The 16,172-nt window shown below is 47.3% G+C and overlaps 1 protein-coding gene across 1 annotated transcript in view; it reads right to left on the bottom strand.

Annotated features, from left to right (window-relative positions):
* The window catches only part of AHCYL2 (adenosylhomocysteinase like 2), a 99,109-nt gene extending 92,239 nt beyond the window's left edge, over positions 1-6,870 (bottom strand). Inside the window, exon 1 of the mRNA XM_081022906.1 lies at positions 6,363-6,870. Within this exon, the coding sequence (XP_080879032.1) occupies positions 6,363-6,749 (387 nt within the window). The 5' untranslated portion in view covers positions 6,750-6,870. The remainder of the gene's footprint in view (positions 1-6,362) is intronic.
* Positions 6,871-16,172: the final 9,302 nt, after the last annotated feature.

The following is a 16,172-nucleotide window of genomic DNA, read 5'->3' as shown; positions in this document are numbered from 1 at the left end:
AGGCTAGATTGGGGTAGTTAGTGGCAAGTGAGCAACATCTAATCCAAAGCTTTTCAAACTGTGTGTCATGACACGTTAATGTGTCAGCTGCAGTGTGTAGGTGTGTCGCATGTATGCTCCCCACACTTCTCCTGGGGCTGGAAAGGGTTCGTTTAACCTCCAGTTTGCTAGTAAAACTGAACTACTGCGTCATGAAATGATCGAAAATTGAATTACCATGTCGCGAAATGATGCATGTCCAAAAAGTGTCTCACCAACTTGAAAAGTTTGGAAAGCTCTGATCTAATCTGTAGGTACCTGGGCTACCAGAATTTGCTCATTTGCAGACACATCATCACTGGGAGGTGCATCAACAGGTTAACTGTAGCTGACTATCCACATCTTAGGCAGGCGATGAGATACAAAGGTACTTTCGCCACTGAACAGCTTGACTCAAAACCAATACTAACCCAGATATCAGATTTGCTTGTTATATATGCAAGAAATATATTTTATTCATCTATATTTAGACTATATTTAGATTAGGTATGTCTAGATTGATAATAAGTGAGATATACAACAAAATGTTGCACTATGGACTGCTCCTGCTCAGGGTTCCAGCCAGGCATGTCTTCCACTAGATAACTCCATTCCTTTTTTTTTTTTTAATGATATTTATTAAAGTTTCAGATAAAAAGAGACACATCAATAAAAAAGAATTTAAAAGTAAAAAGAAAAATACACAATACAAAATAGAAAAAGAAAAAAAAGAAAAAACAGTTAAAAACAATTCCATCTTTTCATCACTACTTTTGAATTTACTTATTTTCTGGACCTCCTCATACCTCCCTCTTTTGTATTCCAATTCAGTTTGTTTGTCCAGCAATTCCTTTCCCTCTTTTTTAATCCCAATCCTTAATCTTAATATAATATAACATTAAGTTCTTATCTATTAATAGCCAATTTTCCATTCTTTTAACCTTTTTATTCCTAATCCTTAATATTAATCTGTATATAACTTTAAAGCCTGTGCAGCTAGAAACCACTTAATTTCAATCCATCATCACTCTAACATTCTTTAATTTTGCAATGTTTCTGTAGGTAATCTTTAAATTTCTTCCAATCTTCTTCCACCAACTCTTCTCCCTGGTCACGGATTCTACCAGTCATTTCCGCCAGTTCCATATAGTCCATCAGTTTCATCTGCCATTCCTCCAGTGTGGGTAGCTCTTGTGTCTTCCAATACTTTGCGATGAGTATTCTTGCTGCTGTTGTTGCGTACATAAAGAAAGTTCTATCCTTTTTTAACACCGATTGGCCGACTATGCCCAGGAGAAAGGCCTCTGGTTTCTTCAAGAAGGTATATTTAAATACCTTTTTTAATTCATTATATATCATTTCCCAGAAAGCCTTAATCTTTGGGCACGTCCACCAAAGGTGAAAAAATGTACCTTCAGTTTCTTTACATTTCCAACATTTATTATCTACTAGATAACTCCATTCCATTCTTCCACACACATTGTCACTATTCTGTGGAAATATTCAATCCTCCCTGTGCTCCCAGATATAGATATAGGTGATATAGATATAGATATGCGAACCTAGCTTCTGCCAACTTAGGAGTTTGAAAGCACACCAGTGCAAGGAGATAAATAGGTACCGCTGCAGCGGGAAGGTAAACACAGTTTCTGTGCGCCAGAAGCCGTTTAGTCATGCTGGCCGCATGACCCAGAAAACTGTCTATGGGCAAATGCTGGCTCTCTCGGCCTGAAGCGAGATGAGTATCACACCCCATAGTCGCCTTTGACTGGACTTAACCATCTAGGGGACGTTTACCTTTTACCTTACATATATGCGTAGGTGTGTACACACACACAAACCACTTAGGGTTTCTTCTCAAAATTGTATGTACTTCTGCAAAGCATGGAGTTCCCAAAGGTTGCCAACACCTCCAGCTTGTGGGTGGGTGGTGTCGTTTTGGCTGCAGAAGGATCATCACTTACCTCAGAACATTGCAATTAAAGGGAGCAACATTTCAAGCAAGAAGAAATGTTATCCAACACTGTTTGAATGGAATTACCAGATTTTTAACAGAATGATTTTCATTTAGCTAATCAAAATATATCTCCGGTGCTTTAAGCTTTAGGAAAAAAATACTTCTTTTACCGTTTTATATACTGTGTCATTAGTATTCCTTTAAAAATAGATATCAAAACACATTTGCCAACAGACAGCAGAAAGTATGAGTTACCAAACCTGAAGCATTTAATACTAAGAACTGTTTAGCAGGAACATGGATTTCATATGCTAAGATCCATATGCCCATCTATAGCCCAGCATTCTCTCTCACATACAGTGGCCAGACCGATCCCCCTAGGAATCTCAGCAAAGCAGTTCTTCATGTTCACATTACCTTCTGTAGAAACAGCGTGTCTCAATTTTTACTTCCAAAGGCCAGCTGGATTCTTCCTATCTTTAGGAAGGGGCCCGAAAAACTGGCTTAGATCGTAACAGACTTGCTTTCTAATAAACAGCATTTTGGTGCTTAAGATAGCTTTACCTGCAAATGATGTGTTAGACTGGCAGTTACACAAGCCCTTTGATTGTTCAAGATGAAGCTGGTAAAAGTGCTACTGTCACCTTCATAGTGCCTTGGAGAGTAGGGCCTGGATTTGAGAACTGTGCACCCACTTCCAATCACTAGAACAAGCCCCACAATGAAACTGTGGATAAGAAAGAATGTACTGCACTCACTCCTGGTTCAGTGCATCTCACCTCCTACTACAAAGGCACAAATCTCTACCTGCACACTGATCACTAAATTAACAGAATCTGTTATGTCTCGTTGCAGGAAGTTCAGGATGAAAGGGCACAGTTTCACCACATTAAAGAACTAGGAACTGGAGAGAAGTACAGGTACAATATCCTCCTTGGATATTCACTTCGCTGCTACAGTAATGGCAAGGATTCAATTCATTTTTCCCCATCTCAAGGATCTGTACTTCTTGCACCTTTTGACCTGAAGCATGCATAATTGAAATCCCAACAGCAGCAGTTGCATAATACCTTTTATTTGGACTAAAAGTCAGTAAATGATAAACTGGAAGAATTCTGTGAAACTCAAAAGCTAGCTAGCTTTGTTGTTTTTTTACATTACTTTCTGTTGGTTCGAATAAAGGTATTATATTGCTGCTGCTGCTGCTGGGAATTTTCTCTGATGAACTCATGCCGCTTCCTATATTATTATTATTATTGTCTGCTGTAGAGAGTAACTGAAATTGTAGACTAAAACACATCTAAGAAAATGTAAGGAGAGAAAAATTGTTAATGATCCCAGCAAATAGAGATCTAACACCACCTGCCTTGGAATCTCCCACTAGGAAAAAAAGAGGCAGGAGGAGAGAGGCTGTGCGACCATACTCAAATAAAGTCTGTTACTCCCTATCAGCAAATAGACAAGGAAACCATCTCTGTACAAGAACCACCAGATATTTCAGAAACAGGCAGGTCCTGAAAAAGGAGGGTAAATAAAGTAGCCCTCAAATGCTCTGAGAGTATCTGGCAAGGAGGTTCCTGTTGAGAGAAGCAAGATTGGATCAAAAAATCCAAAGAATGTAAATGGGAAGGGAGGAGAAATAACCCTTTCTAATGGACTTTTGAGGACAGCAACAGTCTTACTCCTCCTAGAGAAGCGGGACCTTAGCTGGTACCTAAGGAAAAGGTACCAACATACATGTGTGTGTTTGTATAAATACACACACACACACACAGAGAGAGAGAGAGAGAGAGAGAGAGAGAGAGAGAGAGAGTCTCTTTCTAACAGCACTCAGTTCCCAAGAAAAGGGAATGGTGATTATATTCGCTAGAACCATTCTGTCAATTGTGGCTAAGAGCTTCATGAGTTGGGAGGGCAAGAAGGTGGATCAGGGGGCCCCATTCTTTACATTGCTCCAATTATTAAAGGGAGGAATGGGGACTCTTCACAGAACGCCTTTCTCCTGCACTTAGGCTAATTCCTCAGGAATTTCTGGGTTAGGAGGCCAGGGGGTGAAGAAACTACAAAGAATGTATTTAATTTAAAGGAACTATGAGTGGAAGAACTAGTGCAGCCTTTCCTGACCTGGTGCCCTCCATTCAGGACTCTCTGTTTAGGGAAATTTTTAATGTTTGATGTATTTATTGTGTTTTTAATATTCTTCTGGGAGTGCCCAGAGGGGCTGGGGAAACCTAGCCAGATGGGCGGGGTATAAATATTTATTTATTTATTAACACACCCCAGCCAACATGGAGTCCAGCAGTCACAGGCTATCGTATATCAAGCCCACCAACTCTGTATTGTTGACACTGACATTCAAAGCTGAACCTGGGAACCATAATAATAATAATAATAATAATAAATAATATTTTTTTTTGTTTATACCCTGCCCATCTAGCTGGGTTTGCCCAGCCTGTCTAGGTGGCTTCCAGCAAAATATAAAAAATGATAAAATGTCCCCTGAACAGGGCTGCCTTCAGATGTTTTTTAAAACTTGTGTGATTCTTTATCTCCCTGACATCTGATGGGAGGGTATTCCACAGGGAGGGCGCCAACGCCAAGAAGGTCCTCTGCCTAGACTTTCTGGATGCAAAGCAGGAGCTCTGCCATCTAGCTACAAACCTTCGCAAACAGGAACATGGGAAGTTTCAAGACACTGATCCATCCACCTTAGTATTGTCCCCCGAGGTTTCCTTCCCAGCGTGAACTGGAGATGCCATGGGGGGATAGAACCAGGGCCCTTCTGGATGCAAAGAAGATGCTCTGCCAGTGAGCCATAGCCCTTCCAAAGCAGAAACACAGGAAGGTGCCTTACATCGAGGCAGACACATTGCTCTGTCTACCTCAGTACTGCCTACACTGACCGGCAGTAGCTCTGGAAGGTTTCAGGACAGAACAGTATTTCCTTGCCCTACCTGGAGATGCCACTGGGGACTGAGCCTGGGGCTTCTGCCGGTGCTTTGCCACTGATGGGGAGAGGGCTGGTTGGCAGAGCAGCCTGCACTTCATTTGCTGCAAGCCACCCAGAGCAGCTGGGGAAACAGAGTCAGATGGGTAGCACATAAATAATAATAATAATTTAAAATTATTATTATTATTATTATTATTATTATTATTGCGCTTGCAGGGACCCAGGGGGCTGGCCTTCCCTCCTACACCTCTCAACCCAGAACAAAAGCCCTGCTGAAGGAAGGGTGAAGAAGAGGAAGAATTGGCACTTTTGAGCACCTGAGCCTAACAGGACGGGGCTGTGCTCACCCACACGCAAAAGCGGGATTTTCGTCATAGAATCAACTGCAGGGTGGGGGTAGGGGGTCCCCAAGGGCCATCTAGTCTAGCCCACCCCTTGCAATGCAGGAAATCTCTCTTGCCACGGTGAGGAGAGTGTGCTGGACTTAAGATGAGGCCCACTGGGACTTGATCCCGCAGCCAGGCTGTTAGAATCATAGAATCATAATATTAATAATAAATTTTATTTATACCCTGCCCTCCCCGGCCAGAGCCGGGCTCAGGGCGGCTAACACCAACAAAATCACACTAAAAACATAATAGGGGAAAAAGAGAGGGGGGGAACGAATTTAAAATACAGGTTAAAATGCAATTTAAAATGCAGCCTCATTTTAAAGTAGCTGCTAAATCAAGACCCTAAGGGGAGGGAAACATAAGGGTCAGACCGAGTCGAAACCAAAGGCCAGGCGGAACAGCTCTGTCTTGCAGGCCCTGTGGAAAGGTGTCAAGTCCCGCAGGACCCTAGTCTCTTGTGAAAGAACATTCCACCACATCGGGGCCAGTGCTGAAAAGGCACTGAACTGTAGAGTCGGAAGGAACCGAAATGATCATCCAGCCGAACCCCCTACAATGCTGGAATATATATATATATATATATACACACACACACACACACACATATATATATATAAACGCTGGATGATCCTTTCGGTCCCTTCCAACACTACAGTTCAGTGCCTTTTCAGCACTGGCCCCGACATGGCGGAACGCTCTGTCACCAGAGATATATATAAAGAGGACACATTTGCCAACTTCTACTTTTAACTACGGGTCTCTATGGCGACTCTACCCATTAAAAAGAGGGCGTGCCCTGGGGAAAAAAGAGGACATATGACAACCCCACCTGCGGGGACCGAACCTGTAACCTGGGCGTTATCAGCACCACGCTCTCTCCAGTTCTCTGCCTCCGGATTGCATTCACACACGCGCCCCCAAACACGGGGCTGCAGGGGGTAGGAGAGGGCGGGGCGCCGCCTCTCACCGGAAAGGGCCCCCCAGGGGTCATCTAGCCCAACCCGCTGCAAGGGGCAGGATGGAAGGCGGGTTCAGAGCGAGGTACCTTCTTGACGGTGCGAGGCGCCTCCGTGACGGTGCCGTCGGGGCTGACCAGGGCCTCGCCCAGCTGCCCGCCCCCGCCGCCGCCGCTGCTGTCGCCCCCGTCGCCGGCCAGCCGAGGCTGCTGCTGCTGCTGGGCCCGAGAGGAAGCCGGCGCGGGCTCGCTGCGCTTCATGGCCGAAGCCTGAGGCGCCTTGGCGGGGGCCGGCGCGCCTCCGGAGCCTGGCGGGCCGGCCTCGGCGGGCGGCTGAGGCGCCGGGTTGGGCGGCGCGGAGGCGGCCTGAGCGCAGGCCCCGGACCCCGCTCCGCCTCCTCCGGCCTTGTCCAGCGGCCCGCCGCCCAGCTCCTTCAGCTCCACGGCCGGAGGGGCCGCCACGCGAACCGACATCATCGCCGCCTCAGCGGGGCCCGAGGAGGACGAGGAGGAGGAGGAAGACGACGACGACGACGACGCCGGCTCTCGCCTCACACACTGGCGGCCGGGCGGACGCGCGCGCCCTCGCTCCCTCAGCCGAAGCCCCGCCCACGCTCGGACGCCTCGGCGCGCGGGGGCTCACGGGACTTGCAGTCCGCGGCCGCCGTCTGGGAGGGGGAAGGCTGCGGGGAGGAGGACTACCGCTCCCGGCAGGCGCCGCGGGCGAAACGCGGGATCCAATCGCGGGGCGGGGAAGGAGGCGCGCAGGGGACGCTGGGGGTTGGAGTTCTTAACGGCTCTTTCTCTGTCTTCCCCCCTCCCCGTCTTTTCCTTCAGTTCTCAGCCTGTGGGGCCCCAGATGTTGTTGGACTACAACTCCCATCATCCCTGAGCTCTGGCCTTGCTAGCTAGGGGAGATGGGAGTTGTAGTTCAATCTGGGGACCCACAGGCTGAGAGAGGCTGGATCTTAGACCAATTCATGAAACAAGAACTTATACATTGACCACTAATAATGGAACATGTTGTACAGGCATAGGCAAACTCGGCCCTCCAGATGTTTTGGGACTACAACTCCATTCTAAGAAGATCAAACCTCTCCATTCTAAAGGAAATCAGCCCTGAGTGCTCCCTGGAAGGACAGATCCTGAAGCTGAGGCTCCAATGCTTTGGCCACCTCATGAGAAGAGAAGACTCCCTGGAAAAGACCCTGATGTTGGGAAAGATGGAGGGCACAAGGAGAAGGGGACGACAGAGGACGAGATGGTGGGACGGTGTTCTCAAAGCTACCAGCATGAGTTTGACCAAACTGCAGGAGGCAGTGGAAGACAGGAGGGCCTGGCGTGCTCTGGTCCAGGGGGTCACGAAGAGGCGGACACGACTAAACGACTAAACAACAACAACAAAGTGGTCCCGGGCCCTAAGGAAGTTATATTAGCTTCAACCAGAGCCAGGGCCTTTTCAACAGTGGCTCCAGCTTAGTGGAACGCTCTGTCTCATGAGACCAGGGCCCTGCAGGATCTGATTTCTAAACAACAACTCCCACCATCCCTGACCATTGGTCCTGTTAGCTAGGGATGATGGGAGTTGTAGTCCCAAAACATCTGGAGAGCTGAGTTTGCCTATGCCTGATGTTGTAGATATTTTTATCCACATTTATTATGCTGTTTTGTGATGTGCAAATGACATTGGAAAACTTGGTATACATATTTGTATAACATTATTCTTGTTTATAAAACCCAATTAAAAAAATAACATCTCTCTCTCTCTGCCTAGAGCTCTTAATATATCTGTCTGTCAATCAATATCTCATACCCCCCCCAACATTCCTCTGATGAAAATAGGGACGTCTGTAGAAAAAACTATGACCTCAAAAAAAGAGACAATGCAAGTACTTTTGTAAACCAAGAAACTCTTTAAGAAAAATTGTCTCTAGAAAAAAATCAGGAACTAAGATGGCTTCTGTGTATCTGGGACTGTCCCTGGAAATTATGGACACTTGGAGGATCTGGTATCTCTGGGAGGGGGATATTGTTTCATTATTGCTCCTTTTTTATTATGTATCTTCTTTGCATTGTTATTATGTGTTGTTTTTATTATGCATTTTGTGTCTTTGGCTCTCACCTCAGTTCCCAATTAAAGGCCAAAAGCAGGGTGCAGGCAGGGAGATGTCCTTGCCCCTCTTCCCTGCCCCACACATTTACAACCTGGTCTTCCTGAGTCCTCCTGTAAAAGACCTTTTCAATTGAGCATTAAGCCTGGAGTCTTTGGACCAGAATGTAGGTCCTCTTCCTTATACCCAGTCTGACACCTGGCCCATTGACATGGCGCCCCAAAGTCCTATCAAATTCCCAAGCAACTTCTCCATCTTCGTTTCTCTCACACACCTTGAACAGAATTCAAAGCCGAAGTCTGAGGAAGCTTTTTCCATCTCTCTTTGTATTTTTATGATGCGGACCTCTCTGAGATCTATAGATGGGCGGAAGTACACAAATTCAATAAATAAAATGGTAAATAATTAAATCTCTCTATAGCTATTTATATCTATCTATACGTCTAGCTAGGGACACAGGTGGCGCTGTGGTCTAAACCACAGAGCCTAGGGCTTGCCGATCAGAAGGTCGGCGGTTCAAATCCCCACAACGGGGTGAGCTCCTGTTGCTCGGTCCCTGCTCCTGCCAACCTAGCAGTTCGAAAGCATGTCAAAGTGCAAGTAGATAAATAGGTACTGCTCTGGCGGGAAGGTAAACGGCGTTTCCGTGCGCTGCTCTGGTTTGCTAGAAGCGGCTTAGTCATGCTGGCCATGAAGGAGCATATTACAATATAATTGTTCTATTGAAGGACATGCTTAAATGTTACATTGCAAATGGGCCTCTCGGAACGTCTAGCTTGGGCAGATAGAGATAAGGAACAAGGATTTCTTGTAATACCAGGATGAGGGAGGTTGCAGGAAGGAGGGAGAGAAGACCAAGACCTTATATGGTAATAGGAACTTATTATAAGTTTCGATTTCCTAGAAATCCGGTGACTTACAAGAAATCAGGTGACTTACAAGAGATCAGGTGGTATTCTATTTTGCAAATCTATATAAAGGGGCGCACCCTGACTACTGTGTACAGGTTGCGTACTGATCGCCCTGTGCCTTTGTTCTGCATATGCACTTCAAATAAAAATCCTGTTAATAACCTGCAAGAGCGTTTTGCCGCTTTGTGTGAATCTGTGCTTCAGGGACCCAAATAGCAGATATGTGTGGTCCTTCAGCCACATGACCTGGAAGCTGTACGCCGGCTCCCTCAGCCAGTAAAGCGAGATGAGCGCCACAACCCCAGAGTCGGCCACGACTGGACCTAATGGTCAGGGGTCCCTTTACCTTACCTTTAGACCTCTAGCTCAGGGGTAGGCAAACTAAGGCCCGGGGGCCGGATCTGGCCCAATCACCTTCTCAATCCGGCCCGCAGACAGTCCAGGAATCGGCGTGTTTTTACATGAGTAGAATGTGCGCTTTTATTTAAAATGCATCTCTGGGTTATTTGTGGGGCATAGGAATTTGTTCATTTTTATTTATTTATTTTCAAAATATAGTCTGGCCCACCACATGGTCTGAGGGACGGTGGACCGGCCCACAGCTGAAAAAGGTTGCTGACCCCTGTGAGTCCAGCTCCTGGAGAAGGAACTGGCAATCCACTCCAGTATTCTGCCAAGAAAACTCCATGGACATAAAAAAGGAGAAGCTTTGAGAAGAAAGTGAGTTTCCAAGGCATGCTCTGGTTCATGGGATCACAGAGAGTCGAACACGACTAAGACGACTAAACAACAAATACCTCTAGCTATATCTCTATCAATGTCTGTCTGTCTGTCTGTCTGTCAGTCTGTCTGTCTCATATCCCATCCTTGGCATCATCCACTGCACTGGCTCCCGCTGGAGTACAGGGTCAGTTTTAAGGTGCTGTTTTTGACCTTTAAAGCCCCATGCGACCTAGGACCCATGTACCTATGGACCGCCTCTCCTGGTATGCCCCGCGGAGGACCTTAAGGTCCACAAATAATCACACTTTGGAGGTCCCGGGCCACAGGGAGGTTAGGCTGACCTCAACCATAGCCAGGGCTTTTTCAGTGGTGGCCCCGATCTGGTGGAACGCTCTGTCACAAGAGACCAGGGCCCTGCGGGACTTAACATCTTTCCACAGGGCCTGCGAGATAGAGCTGTTCCGCCTGGCCTTTGGTTTGGATTCGGTCTGACCCTTATGTTTCCCTCCCTTTATGGCCTTATTTATCAGGTACTTTAAAATGAGGCTGCATTTTAAATTGCATTTTAACCTGTACAGTGGTACCTCTGGTTACATACGCTTCAGGTTACAGACTCCGCTAACCCAGAAATATTACCTCGGGTTAAGAACTTTGCCTCAGGATGAGAACAGAAATCACGCGGCAGCAGGAGGCCCCATTAGCTAAAGTGGTGCTTCAGGTTAAGAACAGTTTCAGGTTAAGAACAGACCTCCAGAACGAATTAAGTACTTAACCCGAGGTACCACTGTATTTTAAATTGGTTCCCCCCCCCTCTTTTCCCCCTATTATGTTTTTACTGTGATTTTATTGGTGTTAGCTAACCTGAGCCACCACCACAACCCACAGCATCAATAATAATCCAACCCCACCAGAGATTCTGGAAAGCGAGGGGAAATCTGTGGATTAGTTTTTTGCCAGCGTTCCTAGAAGCAGAACCGCAGGCACTCAACATCCCACATCCCAGGCAGGTGACTCACAAGGGCTTATGGCGCGGTTCCGTGGCAGCAGAGGAACAGCATCTTTAGCGGAAAACCCTCCCCGTGGCTTCTGCTTCACAGATATTTGTCTAGCAATGCGTCCGTTCCTTCACACCCACATCTCTCTCACACACACAGGCAGCTCTGCCAAGCGAAGGCGCGGGAAGGAAAGTTCAGACATCAGTGGAGAAAAACATGCGCAGGTGGAGAGAGGCTTGTGGCATGTGGGCAAGCCCACTGGTCTGGGAGAAACCGGGACCTCCCTTTGCACAGCCACAATGTGCCAAGGGAAAGGGTTGTTGTAAACAAAAATCTGCCCTTTTTTCCCTTATGGGGTACCCAAGAGCCCATATAGAGTCCTAACGTAGGTTCCCTATTGGTAGGAGAAAAGAACAGAGGCCAACCAGAGAATATTGAGAAGCAAAGCAGCTAGTAAGCCTGATCTTTATTGATCTGTTGCAACAGGGTCCTTGCTCACCACACGCAGGAGGGAGGAGGAACCCAGAACAATGGCGCACAAGGCCTTATATAGACATTTTAAATTCCCTGCCCTGGAGCTCAAGACCATCCCTCCATACATCATGCATACATCACAGAAGGGGTGTAACCCAAGACCACCACCCCCATACATCATACCTACATCACAGAAACGGCGGTCTACAGCAGAAATATGAGTGCGGCAGGTTACCTGTTTAATGGTCACTTGATTGGATTGCCTGGGGAGCCTGGCCAATCTTTTGTGATGATAAATACTTAGTTCCTGAGCCAGGTCACAGGCTCACACCCTATTCGTATCTTAAATGTGTCCTTAAGACAGGATTTGTGAAGAAAAGACAATGGGGAGGCTTTTCCATTTTCCTTTGACCTTGCAGAAGAAACATTTGGTCAGTTTGGGAATCAAAATGGTTTCAGGTCAGTCTTCCTGTGCTGATGTATGTACGTGCTTGGTTGGTACGCTTATGAACATTTAACATATATCTAAGACCTAAAAAAAAAAAAAAAAAAAAAAGCAGAGACATTACCTTGCCAGCAAAGGTACTTCAAGCTATGGTTTTCCCAGTAGAGAAGTATGGAAGTGAGAGCTGGACCATAAAGAAGGCTGATCGCCGAAGAATGGATGCTTTTGAATTCCAGTGCTGGAGGAGACTCTTGAGAGTCCCATGGACTGCAAGAAGACCAAACTGATCCATTCTGAAGGAAATCAGCCCTGAGTGCTCACTGGAAGGACAGATCCTGAAGCTGAGGCTCCAAGACTTTGGCCACCTCATGAGAAGAGAAGACTCCCTGGAAAAGACCCTGATGTTGGGAAAGATGGAGGGCACAAGGAGAAGGGGACGACAGAGGACAAGATGGTGGGACAGTGTTCTCGAAGCTACCAACGTGAGTTTGACCAAACTGCGGGAGGCAGTGGAAGACAGGAGGGCCTGGCGTGCTCTGGTCCAGGGGGTCACGAAGAGTCGGACACAACTAAACAACAGCAACAAGACCTCAAAATTCCTATCACAGGGTCAGGCAAGGGAAACAGGAGCGATCAAGGGGATGGAGCGACTCGGCTATGAGGAAAGCACTGGGGGCCTTTTTGCTTAGACCAGTGATGGCCAAACTTGGCCCTCCAGCTGTTTTGGGACTACAATTCCCATCATCCCTGGTCCTGTTAGCTAGGGATGATGGGAGTTGTAGTCCCAAAACAGCTGGAAGGCCAAGTTCGGCCATCACAGGCTTAGACAAAAGAGAAGACTGCAACATGGTGCATTGCATGGAGGCAGCAAGACAGAGCAGCTTTTCATGGATATCCATCAAATCTTAGTATACGTGCTGCCAAAACAAGAACGTGGACCTCCAAGGAAGTGGGATGTTGGGAGAGTCTCAGGACAGAAAAAAGAAAGCCCTTCACACAGGTGCAGTGTTAAAACTGTGGAACTCTCTCCCACTGGAGACAGGGATGGCCACCAACTTGGATAGCTTTAAAAGAGGACTGTCACTCTCAGGTTTTGCTTGCGAGTTCCCTGCAGGCATCTAGAGAACCAAATGCTTGACTAGATGGCCTCTTTTTGTGTCCTTATTATTCCGTACTGCTTCTGCGGTCTCTTCCTTTTTTTGCATTTGCCTATTGCAGTCTGCCTTCCTATCTTGTGAGAGTGGGCAGAACATACGTACCGTATTTTTCGCTCTATAGGACGCACTTTTTCCCCTCCAAAAATGAAGGGGAAATGTGTGTGCATCCTATGGAGCAAATGCAGGCTTTTGCTGAAGCCTGGAGAGCAAGAGGGGTCGGTGCGCACCAACCCCTCTCGCTCTCCAGGCTTCGGGCAGCTATCCGCAAACCTTCGGAGCGCTCCCCCAGCCCGCAAGCTCCGGGAGCGGTGGCAAGGCTGCGCAACCTTGCCTCCACTCCCAGACCTGTTCTGGGGGCTGGGGTCGGGGGAAGCTCAGGATTCCCCCGCCCCAGCCCCGCTGCTAAAAACGAAGCTGCGCGCAGCCTCTCCCAGCTGGAGAGGTTGTGTGTGGCTAAAGAGGAAACCAAGACAGCCAGCGGGATGGATCTGTTGCAAATAATTTTTTTCTTCTTTATTTCCCCCCCCCCCCTAAAAACTAGGTGCGCCCTATGGTCTGGTGCGCCCTATGGAGCGAAAAATACGGTATTTGTGCAAATAAATAAATTAGTGTATGCACGCTGTATGAAACTTTCAACTACTGGACCTCGGCCGTCGGTACTTAGCAATACCCTTGCAAAGTTGGGCTAATAGTGTTAAGTTGTGGGTGAACATATCAGACGACACAGCGATTCTCCAAACAGCTCTTGTTTATTCACAGGCCAGAACTGAACTGAACTGAAGGGTTCAGCCAGCCTGCTTCTATAGAGCTCCACTACAACGCAACTGTAACAACTTTCTGTAACTATCCAATTACTGAACGTCACTTTCAATCCCTTATTTGCATATGTGGACCTGAGTGAAAATTATCTACAGTATCCCCCTGCTGGTCCAGGGTGAGAACTTCAGTACATAACAAACAGCACCTCAAGGAGACAAAAGGTGCCTTATCATTAGTTGGGTTGCTTGTCCATCTAGTCCAGTGTTGCCAGCACTGAGTCCTTCCCATGTTCTTTGCTTCCCTTCGCAACGGCAACTCTCGAGCCGTGCAAGCCAGATGTCAAGGCGTGCCTCTTCCTGCATTTAGCCTGTGGGCACAAATTCTCATGAGAGCTCGCGTCGGCTGCCTCTGCACCAACAGCCTGTTAGTACGCCTTGCACTGGTTCCTTAGCTTTAGCCAATGTGCTGAGCTCCAGCTGTTGTCAGATCACAACACACATAGAGCCAGAGATTCGTAGAGTTGGAATCATAGACCTCGAGGATAAACTCGTCCAACCCCCCGCAAAGCAACTCAGGTTATTATTTGTGGGGCAAATTATTTTTTTAGTAAAAATTATAGCCCCAGCGGGGGGAATTGTGATAGGAATTCTAAGGTCTCATATATATATAAATCATAAATTTACAAGGCAAACACATACATAAGTATATACACATGTCTGAAATCGTACAGGAGAGCAATCCTGAAACCATTTTGACTCTCCCAAATTGACCTCAAATGTTTCTCTGCAAGGAGGAAGGAAATGGGGAAAGCCTTCCTATTGTCTCTTTTCTCGCAAATCCTGTCTTAAGGGCGTATTTGTGTATGAACAGGGTGAGCCTGTGACCTGGAGTCAGGAACTAATGTATTTACCATCACAAAAGGATGGCCAGAATGCCCAGGTAAAAGCAATCAGTGACATAGCTGTCAACTTACAGATTTGAAAATAAAGGACCAGCAGCCTCGAAAATAAAGGATCAGCAGCCAAAATAAGGGATTTTCAGAGTACAGATATGTTCAACTTCTGAGCCCCTCCGAGCCAAAGGCAGAAAGCCCAGCCAGCAGCCAAAGGAAGCCTCAAGCGGTGGTTCCCACAGCGCAGCAACCCAGCAAAGGGGATGCAGCAAGGAAAACCACCGTCCCCTCTCCGCTGGGAAGCGCTGAGCAAAGGCGAGTCCCCAGGCAACGCGGCCAAATTGATCGGCACCAGGCATGCAAGCTCCACCCCCCCCAGTCGTTCTCAGACTCCTTATTGGGTGAGCAACGCAGCCAAGCAACACAGTTGGAGCCTCCCTCCTCCCTGGCTGGCAGGGAGGGAGGGAGGGAGGGAGAGGAGCTGCTTCCTTTGAAACACAGGAAATTTATGGGACATCGTCAATCTGAGACAGCAGCGGGACACAGCGCTGGGATAAGGGAGTTTCCCGCCAAATAAGGGACGGTTGACAGCTATGATCAGTGACCATTATCAGGTACCTTGGCAGACAGGGTTCTGCTATAGACCGCCCCTTCTGTGAAGTATGTATGATGTTTTGGGGGGTGGTCTTGGGCTACAGGGTGGACAATTTCAAAAGTCTATTTAAGGGCTTGCACACCATTGTTCTGGGTTCCTCCTCCCTCCTGCGTGTAGGGAGTGAGGACCCTGTTGCAACAGTTAAATACAGATCAGGCTTACTAACTGCTTTGCTTCTCAATATTCTCTGGTTGGCCTCTTGTTATTTTCTCCTACCGCTAGAGAACCTACATAAGGACTCTATAAGGCTCTTGGGTACCCCATAATGGAAAAGGAGCAGTCTTTTCTTATAACACAACTGCAACATTGGCGTTCATCAACACCACGCTCTAACCAGCCGAGCTATCCAGGCTGCTAACATCATCCATTCAAAGTGTTGGTCCTGACCTTTAAAGCCCTGTGTGTGCGTCTTATGGAGCGAATGCAGGCTGCGCAGCTATCCCAGAAGCCAGAACAGCAAGAGGGATTGCTGCTTTCACTGCGCAGCGATCCCTCTTGCTGTTCTGGCTTCTGGGAATCAGAATATTTTTTTTCTTGTTTTCCTCCTCCAAAAACTAGGTGCGTCTTGTGGTCTGGTGCGTCTTATAGAGCAAAAAATACAGTACAAAATCTGAATATGCGGAAGGCTCAAAGATTGTCCCCACCCCAACTGATCTAGGGCTGCCCCCATGTGGTCACCGCTTTCACCCCTCTTTCTCTCCACCCCACCCAGAGATCGTCCTCCCCAGCACCTATCGGAACTACGTGGGAGGGCTCTGCGGGAATTACGACGGGCAGC

The sequence above is a fragment of the Podarcis pityusensis genome, assembly GCF_964106645.2.
Source record: "Podarcis pityusensis genome assembly, chromosome: 10".
Lineage (NCBI taxonomy): Eukaryota > Metazoa > Chordata > Lepidosauria > Squamata > Lacertidae > Podarcis > Podarcis pityusensis.
Note: the sequence above shows the minus strand (reverse complement) of the source record. Positions and strands in the feature narration are given on the sequence as shown.